The 12,170-nt window shown below is 54.4% G+C and overlaps 1 protein-coding gene across 5 annotated transcripts in view; it reads left to right on the forward strand.

Annotated features, from left to right (window-relative positions):
• Nucleotides 1-12,170, forward strand: part of SZT2 (SZT2 subunit of KICSTOR complex) — a 56,387-nt gene that overhangs the window by 28,952 nt on the left and 15,265 nt on the right. For 2 of the 5 annotated variants that reach the window (XM_080348632.1, XM_080348635.1), the window contains exons 31-54: nt 114-195; nt 334-615; nt 978-1,116; nt 1,336-1,452; nt 1,571-1,634; nt 2,015-2,200; nt 2,271-2,609; nt 2,747-2,936; nt 3,078-3,152; nt 3,362-3,500; nt 3,721-3,841; nt 4,082-4,211; nt 4,327-4,479; nt 4,593-4,695; nt 5,073-5,190; nt 5,417-5,528; nt 5,982-6,100; nt 6,495-6,659; nt 7,230-7,314; nt 9,839-10,027; nt 10,149-10,346; nt 10,697-10,866; nt 11,047-11,213; nt 11,663-11,760. In XM_080348632.1, coding sequence (XP_080204758.1) covers nt 114-195; nt 334-615; nt 978-1,116; nt 1,336-1,452; nt 1,571-1,634; nt 2,015-2,200; nt 2,271-2,609; nt 2,747-2,936; nt 3,078-3,152; nt 3,362-3,500; nt 3,721-3,841; nt 4,082-4,211; nt 4,327-4,479; nt 4,593-4,695; nt 5,073-5,190; nt 5,417-5,528; nt 5,982-6,100; nt 6,495-6,659; nt 7,230-7,314; nt 9,839-10,027; nt 10,149-10,346; nt 10,697-10,866; nt 11,047-11,213; nt 11,663-11,760 — 3,541 coding nt within the window. The remainder of the gene's footprint in view (nt 1-113; nt 196-333; nt 616-977; nt 1,117-1,335; nt 1,453-1,570; nt 1,635-2,014; nt 2,201-2,270; nt 2,610-2,746; nt 2,937-3,077; nt 3,153-3,361; nt 3,501-3,720; nt 3,842-4,081; nt 4,212-4,326; nt 4,480-4,592; nt 4,696-5,072; nt 5,191-5,416; nt 5,529-5,981; nt 6,101-6,494; nt 6,660-7,229; nt 7,315-9,838; nt 10,028-10,148; nt 10,347-10,696; nt 10,867-11,046; nt 11,214-11,662; nt 11,761-12,170) is intronic. The other 3 variants (XM_080348633.1, XM_080348636.1, XM_080348634.1) reach the window with 2 other exon arrangements.

The raw sequence follows: 12,170 nt of genomic DNA on the forward strand, positions 1-12,170 counted from the left end.
TGGATTTGGAGCTGGCAGACGCCTGGATAGACTGAGCCCCTGAGGTGCCCATTGAGAGTCTGCTTCACTGCCTGGCTTGGTTCTAGTATCTGCACTTCTTCTCTCTATCTCAGGAAGAGGCATCTCGGGATCAGGCAGACAGGAAAGGCAGTGAGGACATGGAGGGATCAGAGGCAGAGCTGGCAGCTGAAGAAGGTAACGTTTGCTTGCTTTGTCCTGGACAAGAACATGTCTGTAGTCTTACTGTGGTGATGCCCTTCAGAGCATGACTGTGTCTGGTGGGGTCTCTGGAGATGTGGGCCTGGTTTGCTAACAGGGAACCTTTGTCAACAGGAACTGTGTCTGGGTGCTGCATTGCCACAGAGAGCGACCCAGAGCTGGAGGTGGAGTATCGTGAGAAGCTGGAGCACGAGTTCCCTGATACAGATTCCCTCTCGGACTCCAACACGGTGAACCAGGATGATGACTCCTTCAGTGTGCTGGGAGGGGACTCGCTCAATGAACAGGAGTTTTTGGAGCAGGAGATGCCACCGCTCTTTGTACACCTCACCTGCTCAGTGAAGCTGCGTAGCCAGCACAGCTCCATGCCCGTGCAGTCCTTGCCAACTTGTCTAGGTAAGAGCAAGCCTTGCTGTGAGGTTAAAGGGGAGTAGGGCCTCTATCAGGTCCCTGCTGGGTGAGGAGCCACTGGAACAAACTTGCTGTGTCCTAAACAACAGTCCTTCTAGACCAACCCACCCTGTACGGAGCCCCCAGGGTCTCCCAGCATCGGACAAGGGCTTTTTCACTAGGTCTCCCACTTACTGTGGGATTGGTTGTGGAAGGTCAAAAGCATCGTGGAAGATGGTGGCCTTCTTGAGCCTCTTCAGTTGTGTGACAGCCACCTCTTGCAGTCTCTCTACTCGCCACCAGGCTGCACATGTGTCTAAGCAGAGCTGTTAGTTGCCTGATTCCCTTTGTCTGTGATCTCTGCTCAGGGGAAGTTCTGGGCTGCCTGGAAAGCTGCCAGGGCCTGAACACTATTGACTTGGGAGACCTCTGTGTGACCCTGGACATCTTCGTGCTGACATTGCCCCTGGAGATAGAAGTTGTGAACGCAGACATTCTCCACAACAGGTAGGTGGAAAGAGGCCCAGTCACTCACCCACGCTCTGCCTGCCTTTCCCAGCCTCCTTCACCTTCTCACAGAGCCTCCTACAGCCCTAAGAAAACTAAGATTTTTTTCCAAGATGGGCTCACCTTCTCTGGAGATCCCTTTTCCCTCTCTAGAGCTTGTCTCTGTTTATCCTCACTGACTCAAAAGCAGAGCTCAGCCTCTTCTCTTTCCTGTGGCAGATGCACCTCAGAGAGCAGCGTGACCTTCACACGCTCTCCGGGGCAGCCATCCTCTTTCCGCTCAGATGAGGATATCATGCACAACTTGGAACGGCTCCCGTCCACTGGAGATGAGAGGTAAGGCACTGCAGATGTAGCAAGCTCCTCATGGGCTCCTTTGCTGCCTAATAGCTGCACTGTGGTGGCTGCATGAATGAGAATGTCTGGTGAGATTGGTTCTTCTCATCTCTCCTAGGCACCCTGCACTTTCCAACCTCCCTGGAGTGCACAGGCAGGCTATTGAAGCCACCATGAATGAGGTAAGCCAGCCTCAGCCACTTGCTTCTGGCTGGAGCAAAGTGGCCACAGCGTACCAATGCTGTTCCACGCTTCCTAGTCTGCTCCCACCTGCGACCTCTGTCAACTGAAGTGACTTTCAGGCCTTGCTGGTATCACACAGGCTGTTGTCCTTATGTTCCCTAAAAGTCTGGGATTACCCTCTCAAAATTCTTACTGCAGATGGGGTGGGACAAACAGACCTCTTTTCTGAAGACCTTTTCTTAGGTACTTTCAGAAGGAGATGAGGGGATATAGGTGATGCAAGGGGCTGCTCTCATCCTGGTGGGACTTGGATCAGAATTGGGGCAGCCATGCAAATGCTGGGCACTTACGTCTTGCTTTGTGTCCTTGCTCTGCTCAGATTCGTTGGCTCCTGGATGATGAGATTGTGTCTGCACTGCGCCACTCACAGGTCATCAGCACCTCCATCCTGCACCGGGTGGCCACCCACATCTATAACTCCAAGGGTCGGCCCAGCTGCCACAGCGAAGTCGTACTGCTCCAGTTTGTCTTTGGACCTGAACACTCTCTTGAGAAGTTCAAGGAGGTAAGGAGAAAACCCCAAGACAGTGTTATACACTAAGCTAGAGGGATGCTTATTCTTGCCTGTGTTGCAGGAGTTCAGAAGAATGGCTCTGCCAGGCTACATGCTCAATGCAGAAGGCAGTGACTACCACTACGTCTCCATCAGCCGCCTGCACTCCAGGCAGGAAGCTCCAAACCCTTCAGGGACACCCTGCTTGCAGCAGCCAGCTGGAGGGGCCACCAGGACAGCCCTGGGCCAGGCAGGCCAGGAGGGGAGCAGTGAAGTAGAGGCAGAGGGCTCCGAGCTGCACCATGCAAGCTGTGTCCTCCCAGAGGAAGCCCAAGGTCTCTGGGGGTGGCCGGAGAGTGAGACGCGCATTGTACCAGACACAGGAAACCCTGCACATGGAGGCAGCCACGCACAGGATGAGGTGAGAGACGCCGAGTTGGTCTGTTGGTGGGAAGGTGTGGGACACTCTGGTAACAGAAGGTGGGATGCAGGAGTATGACTGGACATTTTTCAGCACCCAGTTTTCTGGTAATCTTTGCAACCTTGGCTTGTGTGCAGGTCCCAGGAGAAGTGCTGAGCCTTGAGCAGAGCAGAGCCCCTGGCCATGACTCCCTGGAGGAGACAGCTCTAGAGACAACCATACAGTCACTGCCATCCTCATCCTCTGAAAAAGGCAACAGTGAGAAATCACCATTGGTGACACCATCTGCAGCGAGCTTGGCTGACTCTGTGACACAGGGCAGGGAAGGTAGGAGCTGTGGTTGTGGACAAGGTGTACCTAAACCTCATGAAGGGAAGGGCCCCGTTTTGGCTGTAGCTGCCTGGTTGTCCTGTGGTGCAATGTTTCTCCAGCAGATTTCTCATAATCAAACCCCTCTTCTCTTTGCAGGCTCCAGCAAGCAGCGTCCCAGCCGCGTGCAGAGCCTCGTGTCGAGCCAGGGCAGCATGGACTCCGACCACCTGGGTGAGTCTGCCAGGGCAGGAGTGACTGACAGTGTGCAGGCAGACTCTGGCAGTGATGTGATAGTGTGGGGGCATGGGGGACTGTGTGCCTGCGCTGGCATGACCCCTGAGGACAGGGCTTGTGAGTGGCCTTGATCTCTGAGAGCTGCTGTGCCCAGGAGGAGGCTGACTGGCACAGCAGCCTGGGACTGAGGTGAGGATACGTTGCAGGTTATGATGGGGGAAGCAGTGACTCAGAGTACGAGGAGGCCCTGATAAGCGACCATGAACCCAGGTGTCCCCTCATGCCGGATTTCTGGCTCATCATAAAAATCCAGCAGGACAGAGTGGAGGTCTACTATCACACACGGTAAGGAGCGTCCCGCTGTCTGGCCATGGCTTCTCTGTACCAGAACCTTATTGCTACTCCCTCATCTCTGACAAGGATCTCCTTCCTGCCCCATGTGGGTGCAGGACTAGACTGGTGCTCCCTAAGGGGAAAGCAGCCACCTGTCCTCATTGTGTTCCTGCTCCCAGGACAGGCACCGTTCAGGTGCTCTGCTGACCCCTCTCTCCCCTTCCCTGTAAAGCAGCCTGAGTGTGGAGAAGGCAGCATCAGCAGAGACAGAAGAGGAGCAGCCAGGGGAGTGCCAGAGTCTCAACCAGGTGGTGGTGAAGAAGATCAGTGAAATCTGCAGGGTTGTCAATCAGGTAACATATCTGCAGAGGACAGGAGTAGAGCTACAAGTCGTGAGATGGCTTAGAGGAGACAGGACCTCTGGAGGTTGCCTGATCTCAGTCCAGCTCAGGGAAGGGCCTGGGGACCCAGTTCAGCTGGTGGAGTCTCAGCTTGGGGGTCAAAGGAAAAGGGACTCAGTCCAGCCCTAAGGCTGATGCTGTCTTCTGTGGGCTTTGCAAGCAACAGAACCAATCTTTTCTCATCCTTCGCAGCGCTTGCTGCTGCAGGACCTGCACGACAGCCATATATGCAACTCATTACTGGTGGCAGAAAGTGAGGAGGACATCTGGAAGAGTGAAACACCGTATACATCTTACAGGCAGCGTGTCATGCCCACAGATGGTATGAATGTGCCCTTAGCCATGCCTCAGTGGCAGTGCGACTGCCTGCCCATGGGTGACTAAAAAGATGGTGACTTCCATGCTATGGCCCCAGCTATGTCCTGTGTTCTTTGTAGATTACTCTGTAGAGGAGAGCTATCAGCCCCGGGACTACCTGGCTGCCACCATGCAGTTCATGCCAGGGCACTTTGCTTGTGACGTTGTGTGGAGCACACTCATCCATGTGCATTCACGCCTCAAGATGGGCCCCAACATGGGAGTCTCACGAGGTGCGTACAGCCCAGGTTCTCCTTCATTTTGGGTGTCAAGAGTCTGGCTTCTGGCTGGACTGGCACATCAGAGGAGGGGATGTGGGATAGCTAACATCCCACCTTGCCTACAGCTATACAGGCACTTCGCTCTGTGCTCAACGCCTTCTCTGTGGTGAACAGGAAGAATATGTTTGTCTACCAGGAACGTGCCACTAAATCTGTTTTCTACCTCCGGTAAGAAGCCAGCGTGACTTGTTGGCCTGACCCTGCCCTGCTACATGCGTCAGACCAGACTGAGAGCTCCTTCGGGGAGAAAGTGTCTGCCTAGCCTCAGGGACCCTGCTGTGACCCGAGTAGTAAATATCTGATTTCTAATGAATCAAAGTCACATCAAGCCAGGCCCTTCCTGCCCTCCGTGTGCTTTACATGGAAGGGAAAAGGATAGTTTTTTTTGTGGGAGCCAGAGAGCAATTTTTCTACAAGCTCCATATCATGAGGACTAATTCCCAGAAAGTGCACAGGGGAGAGCAAGGAATACATGGATCTTCTGTGGAGGTATGATGCTGTCATCCTTGAGAATGGAAGCTGATATGTCTGTCTCTTGTGTTTAGACTGACGGAAACCACCTACAGTGGGAAGGTGTGGGAAGCAGAGAACGTCGTTAACCCAGCATCCCGCTCACTGGCACTGACACGCAGCCAGGAGCCCATTTACACTGAGGATCTAACAGTGAGTGTGCTGCTCTCTGGATGTTGGTTCTCTTGGTCATGGGAGTGGAGGGAACTTAGTAGTTCCAGCAACCTGCATTTTGTATAGGATAAAACTCATGTCATAGATGTGTGAAGTGGGGCAGCAGTAGGTGGGTTCTGCCTGACTTTGCTGGCAGCCCGAGATGATGATGGATCTAGAATTCACATGGGAGCTGTTTCCAGGTGGCTGTTTTTTGCTTCGCCAGGGTTCTCGTTCCTCTCTGGATGCAGCCTCGTGCCGTAGTGTGGACTCTGCCCGCCCTGTGGGACAGGTAGACAGACACATCCAGCTGATGGTCCATGGTGTTGCCCCAGCAGGTAAGTGTTACCGCACCTGGCACCAATGGACTGTGCTGATGCAAAGCAGCGGAGCAGAGCTCCAGTCCCTGCCCTCTTTGCTTGAAGAGCAGGGAAGGTGTCTCCCTCCTGAGCAAGCTGCTTTTCCTTAACCCAGAGCTGCTGTCTGTTCTGTCTGGATGGGAATGTGAGGAAAGGATCCATAGCCCACAATGAAACCTCCTGCAGACCGGGTGGCTTATGCCAGCTTTCCCCGTGCAGGAGTGCGTTTGTCTTTGACTACTGTACCAGCAATCTTTTGTGATCATGAATGGGTAGAAAAAGATGACTGAAGAAATTGATGGTGGGGAAGACGTGTTCCCTGTGGAAAGTGACTGTGAGGGTGGTACATCCTGAACAGGCAGGAAGGGGTGGCTGTGGTCATTCTTACTAGATGAGGTGAAAAAGCTGCTTGTACCTCTGCTTACTTGTCAGGGCCTGAGATCACAGATGAGCTGGTGAAAGTGCTGCGCAGACGCCTGGATGAGGCCACCCTGGATATCATCACTGTGATGCTGGTGCGGAACTGCAAGCTGACCCCAGCAGATGTGGAGGTACCTCGCTCATATGGACTCTGCTCATCCCAGGGCCTATAACACTTACCTACTCTTTGACCTGTCTCAGCTTCTCCTGCCCTGGAGCAGGGAAGGCCAGGGCCATTTGCTGCATCCCATTCCCTGCTCTAGGCTAGCGTTCACCAAGGTACCTGCTGTGTGGGTGCCTGGGTAGGTGGGAGATCCCCTTTGCAGGGGTTTGCAGCATGGCAGGGCCTCCCTGTGAATACCGCTGGAACACCAGCCCACATCTGTCTCAGGGTGCTGCCTATAGACCTGGGTTCTGCCCACCACGCTCTCCCTTTGTATAGCCAGCTGGCGTAATTTGGATCAGTATCAGAGCCCCGGGGCATCCTGCTCATCTCAGATGAGTTTTAAAGCTTTCTCTCTGCAGTTTATCCAGCCCCCCGGGACGCCGCCCACAGAGGTCCTGCAGTTCGCACTGCCACCCTCTGCCATGCCCTGGCTGCACGCGGTGGCCTACTATCTGCGCCAGAACCTGCTCATCTTCCTGCACACCCCGAAGTACACGGACAGCAACGTGGAGCATCACTTCAAGGTGAGGAGGGCTGCAAGCTGGGACAGCAGTCTACCCAGCTTCTAGCTACTGCTGGTGGCATTTAGGGGGGCAGCTCAGTCATTCTGTTGCCAGCTCTTCCATGTAGTGTTAAGGAGGAACTGCCACTGAATTCTGAAGCCTGGAGGAGTTTCACAGGACTATAAGCAGTTCCTTTTTGGCCTGGTATAAACTTTGACAGGCTTTGCTTTGATTCGAGTGGTCACTTGCTATGCAAAAAGCAGCAGCCACAAAGAAGTCCTCCTTGCATGGCTGCTTCAGATACAAGGACTGAAACATCAGGATTAATAGGAGTTTGGGAGCAGCCACCCACTTGCTCAGCATGGCCATAGCAGGGATAGAAGGGGAGGCCAGATGTGTGGTGCCATATAACTTGCACAGAGCTGCAGAAGGGTCCTCCTGCCCAACAGTGGCCAGGGCTGTGCTGGCAAGTGTTTTAAGTAGGTCTGGATTGCTTGTTACAGGCATGGGGATGAGCTCTGCACACGCATGAGCCTCTGCTTCCAGTTAAGGCAAGTTCTCTAGTCTCTACTGCTGTTCTTTTCTCTTTAGCACTACTTCAACCACAGTGGGAGCGTGCCTGACCAGGATCTCTATCTGTACAACAAGCCGGGTGGCCAAGGCACAGGTGGCAAAGGTACTGTGCTCAATTCATTTTTGAAAGAGGGTATGAGGCTGTGTGTTGAGGAGCTGTTTCCCATGTTGGAGAGTTCTGAGTGACTGAGAAGGGCCAGTGTCGAGGCAGCTCATTCCTCCAGTGGCTGGGAGGTGGGCAGGGTGTGTGTTTGCGGGACTGCATGCCCTTGGATGTGTGGTGGAACAAGACAAGGCCTCCCAGAGAGCAACTTGCCTACCAGCTTGGCCTGTTGCTATGGGAAGCAGCTCTAGGTTGCAAGAGCTGTGGGGCAAGACACAGTGAGACCTTGGTGAGTGTGGGGCACAGAGGCTCGGTGGGGCTGGAGCAGGAACAGTTGTTGCGGGAGCCTTGCCACAAAGGTGTAGCTGAATGCTGCGTGTAACTGAGTACAGGCTGCAGGGGCAATACCGTTGCTCTTTTCTCTGGAGTGCTGGAGGAGGAATTGGATAGATCTCATCCTGCAGCAGGCTGTCATGTCATGTTTTGTCCAGGCCATGTGGTCTGTCATCTGGCTATCGTGTGTCTTGTGCTCCTCATGCACCGTCTGAATGTTCTTCTGTTGTGTAGGTACCATGTCGGACCTTGTGCAGCACCTCTTTCCACTCTCCCGCTTCCAAGGTAGCACCTGTGGCTCCAAGTATTACTCTGGTTGCCTTTCTCATGCAGCTCTCTGGCCCCTCTGGTCCCTGCTGTCCTTGTTTACCTTGTGTTGTGGCTTCAGCTCTGACTCCTCTGTGTGTTTGTGTATGTGTGTCCTTTTAGCTGAGCCTCCTCTTCCTGTTGGCTGGATACATGAGCAAACAGAACCTGCTGCTCTGAGGTAGCAGCTCTGCAGTCCCTGGCTGTTGAGGGTCCGTGTGCTGCCCTGTGAGCTTGCAAGCAGTGAACTCCAAAAATCCTTCACCCTTTTTTCCCCACAGGTCCAAAAAGGCATCTCCTTCCTGAGGAAAACAGGTCATGATGTTTCAGCCGTGGTTTCATGCTCCAGGGTTTAGCATCATCACTCTCCCAGTGTCTGTGTCCTAGGATATGGATATGATAGAGAAACCTGCCAGAAAGGGAAGGGGCTCAGTGTGGGAGTTTATCTGGAAGAAGAGGGGAATAACGACATCCTAGTCTGAAATTACCTGTATGAACATCCACTGTCATTCTGGTGGGCCCAGGGCTGACTGTCAAGCCAGGCAAATAAGGAGTTTGTGCCCTTTACTGTTTAAAGAGAGAGAGTCTGCTTGGGAGAGCTTGTACTGACTGTCATGTGGGGCAGATTTGCTGTTTTGGGTGAAGTCCTGGTCCCCTCTACTTTTGATATTTAGGAAATCACAAAATTATCTTATTTGCTGGATGGTGGGTTGTTCCTGTGCTTATCTGAGGAAGAAACATGCCAGAGTCTGCTGCAGAGCATCTCTAGGATAGAGCAGCTCCTGTACTTTTCTTCAAGCGGAGGGATGCTCATAGGTGTAGAGTTTCCTTTCCTCAGTGTGAGTGCAAGGGAGCTATGCTCTGACTTGAATGCCCACCTCTCCCCTTTGGGAGCAGCTCTCTCCATTCCAGTGCCCTCTCCCTTCCATCTGGCACGTCTCAGAGGAAAGGTTGCTGCAGAGCTTATGCTTCGTTAGGAATGATGGGGAGACCAGGTGTTTGTGCTGCTGATCAGACCTGGGCACAGCCTGCTGAGGCTGGATTTGTCTCAGTGCAGCGAGGGCACGCGTGGTGCTGTGTATCCATCAGGTGCAGCTTGGTTGCTCTGTGGCAGTGGAGTCTGGTGTCATCCCATCCTTACTGGGATGGAGAAGGACATAATGTGGGCTCAGCAACGCAGTGGGGTAGAGGTCATTTGCATCTGGGCATGTCACCCTTGGGTAGTGTTGTGGCAGCTTTACCATCTGGTCACCTGAGTGCTGGTTTAGCTGGTCAAGGTGCTTTGAAAGGAAGTAGGAGCATCACAGGACTCACAAGTCCTGCTGATTGGAATGCATGGGGAAGGCACCTGATCTTGTGTGTGTGTACGGTAAGGAGGGGGCTACGAGTCTAATCTGCAAAAAGGTGTCACGTATACAGGTTTACTCAGGTCCTTCATAGGTTAGAGAGGGCTGCTGGAGAGCATCTGGACTCTGTACTCTGTCCCTTAAGAGGACAGGGATGGTGAGCCCCATCCTGGATTTCTCTGTAATAAAGCCCCTTCTGGGGCCAATGGAGATACTTTCCGCCCGCATATGAGGCTGGAGAACCCAGGAAGCTCGTGCAGGGCAAGGTGAAAGCTGCTGTGATGCTGCAGGAGAGAGATTCTTGGAGCGCTGAGGACACCCTGTGCTAAACACCATGCTTCTTACCCTGGCTCCCCACAGGCACAGCTGGCCTCTGCTCCCTGGGCTGCATCCCCTCCTGTGGGCCCTGCCTGCAATGTGGCACTGTGCCACCAAAGCAGTGACACGTCTGTCCCAGTGCAGGGTGGCAGGCTGTAGGCTGGGATTGTAGAGGTGCACCCAGTACTGGGCTGACGGAGACTCTTGGACTCTCCCCGCAGGAATCGCTTGCATTGCATTGACGTTTGTGGATGAGCACGGCAGCCCCACCTCGCTGCCCCACGGGGAGAAGCCCGACCCTCTGAAGCTGCCTTCCTCCTCACCCATCGTGGGCCTGCTGCAGGACACTGACTTCGAGAGCCTCACTGCGGTCAGCAGGCACCAGCCAGAGCCTGGCACCCCACATTCAGGTGGGGAGCAAAACACGCAAAAAGCTGCCAATACTCTGTTGTCTCCACATCCCGTGGGGCACCTCGGCAGGCTGGTGAAGGTGGGGGTACAGAGCCATGCAGGACTGCCCTTTCCCCACAGAACCCTGTGTGCTGGTGCGCCTGGATATCTGGGAGAAAGGCAACATCAGCCTGCTGCAGCTGTCGGAGAAGCTGCGTGGGGCCCTGCGCCATGCTCTCTGCGATGCGGTCATGGAGTTCCTTGTCCTGCCAGCCCCGCTCTGCGTGGAGACCACCTGCCCCTTGGGTGCCGTGGATCTGGAGGACCTGAGCTCTGCAGGTGAGAGCCCAGCCGGGACAGCCACCTTGAGCCCCCAGACACTCTTGGTCCTTCACCTGGCCTGTGGGAGCTTGGCTGTGTGAGAGGAACTGGGACTGGGGGGACTGGGAGGGAAGAAGGTGCTCTCCCCTCTGCAAGCAGTACTGTGTGATGTCTCAGGGAAGATGCATTATAGAAGTTTGAGTTGGAAGAGATGCTTAAAGGTCTGTTTGCTCCCTGAGAATGAATCTACTTTGCTGGGTGTTGCTGAGAGCTCTCTCCCTTCTGCCCAGCCACAGTGGGGTACACGGAGATACCGTCAGTGTTGCAGTGGGAAGCTCTGGAGAGTCTGATTCGCTCTGTCTCCACAGGAGGCCTAAGGAGGACCATGTCGGAGACCAAAGGCCTGGCCATGGCCGCTGGTGGGGCTGGCAGGAGCTGTCCTCCACCCTTGCACTACACCTCTGCCCCTTCGTCCAGTTCTGGAGAGCCAGTGACACCCACAAGCAAGCTGGGACGCCGCAGTTTCTGGGACATGCTGGTAATGTTGCCGAGGGACCAGTGGGGAGGAAGGCCTGTAAGTTCTCGTGATGTGTCAGGCAAGGAGGAATGGAGAGGGGGGATCTGGCTGGGGTCAGGAGGCTGGTAGTGGGGTCTTTGAGATGAGAGCTCGAGCTGGGTTGTGGATGTGCACAGCATTAACTTACCCCCTTCTCTCTAGAGCAAGGCAGAGTCCTCAGAGCTGGGCAGCCCCAAGACTACTGACGACATCGTGCTGGAGAGGCCAGAGGAGGCTCGCACGAGGCGGCGGCACAAGACCGAGAGCGTCAAGCAGCATCCAAGCCAGGATCGGGCCACAGCAACGGCTGAACTGGAACAGGCACAGAGGCAAGCACAGCCGGCAGGCTGGGCCACTGGGGTGTTGTTTCTCCCTGTCTGCTGTAGAGTGTTCTGCAGCCCAACATCCTGCTGGCTCTGTCTGCATCTTAACCCACTGGACCACATCCCCTTTCCTTGCAGTTTTTCCCTGACACAGACAGTTAGGGGAGCTGTTTTCCACACACAAAGCCTCCATCCTTATTGCTGGAGTGCTGCTGGGAGCACTGCTGGTTCTCCCTGCCAGAGATCCCTTCCCTGCGGTGTGGGGCCCCACGCAGCACCTGACACCCCTGTGGCTACTGACCCAGAGGGACCAAGCTCAACAGCTGTAACAACCCAAAATAGGGGCTCCCCAGGCTCTCCTCTGAAGCTGGGTGGGGAGAGACTGTTGCACTTTTGTACCTTCATTGCTGTTGATTTTGATCTGGTATAACTGTGCTTCCCTTTCCTCTTCCCAGGCGCCGAGCCTGTCAGTTGGAAGAAGGGGATGTAGGTACCATGCACCCACTCTTCAGCCAAACCTGCCAGCAGTGGATGGCATTCATGAACCACCTGGGTATGTACCTCAGGTCCCTGCTCCTCCAGATGGTCTGGGGATGGGCCTTTCTCCCCGGAGCTCCGAGGACAAGTGCCTACATGACACCAAGCCATCAGTCTTCATCCCTTGTTGATCTCCACCTAGTTACACAACCTGTCTATCCCTTTCTGGATACCTCTCACTTCAGTGTTTGCACATCTTCTCACACCTGCTGGCAAGGTAGAGCTGTCCTCCTCCTTCTCCTCTGATGAGGAGTAAGCTGGGGACCAAGGAGTAAGCAGAGGAAAAAGTGCCATACTCAGAGCTTGCAGGGAGTTTGGTTCAGGCCTGAAACCAGAGGGTATTTCAGCCTTTGTCTTCTCCTCTTTCCATCCAAGGTCCTTATTCTCCAGCTCTGCCTGTCTCAGTCCCTGACAAGGCAGGAACTT

Source organism: Nesoenas mayeri (assembly GCF_963082525.1).
Source record: "Nesoenas mayeri genome assembly, chromosome: 8".
Classification (NCBI taxonomy): domain Eukaryota; kingdom Metazoa; phylum Chordata; class Aves; order Columbiformes; family Columbidae; genus Nesoenas; species Nesoenas mayeri.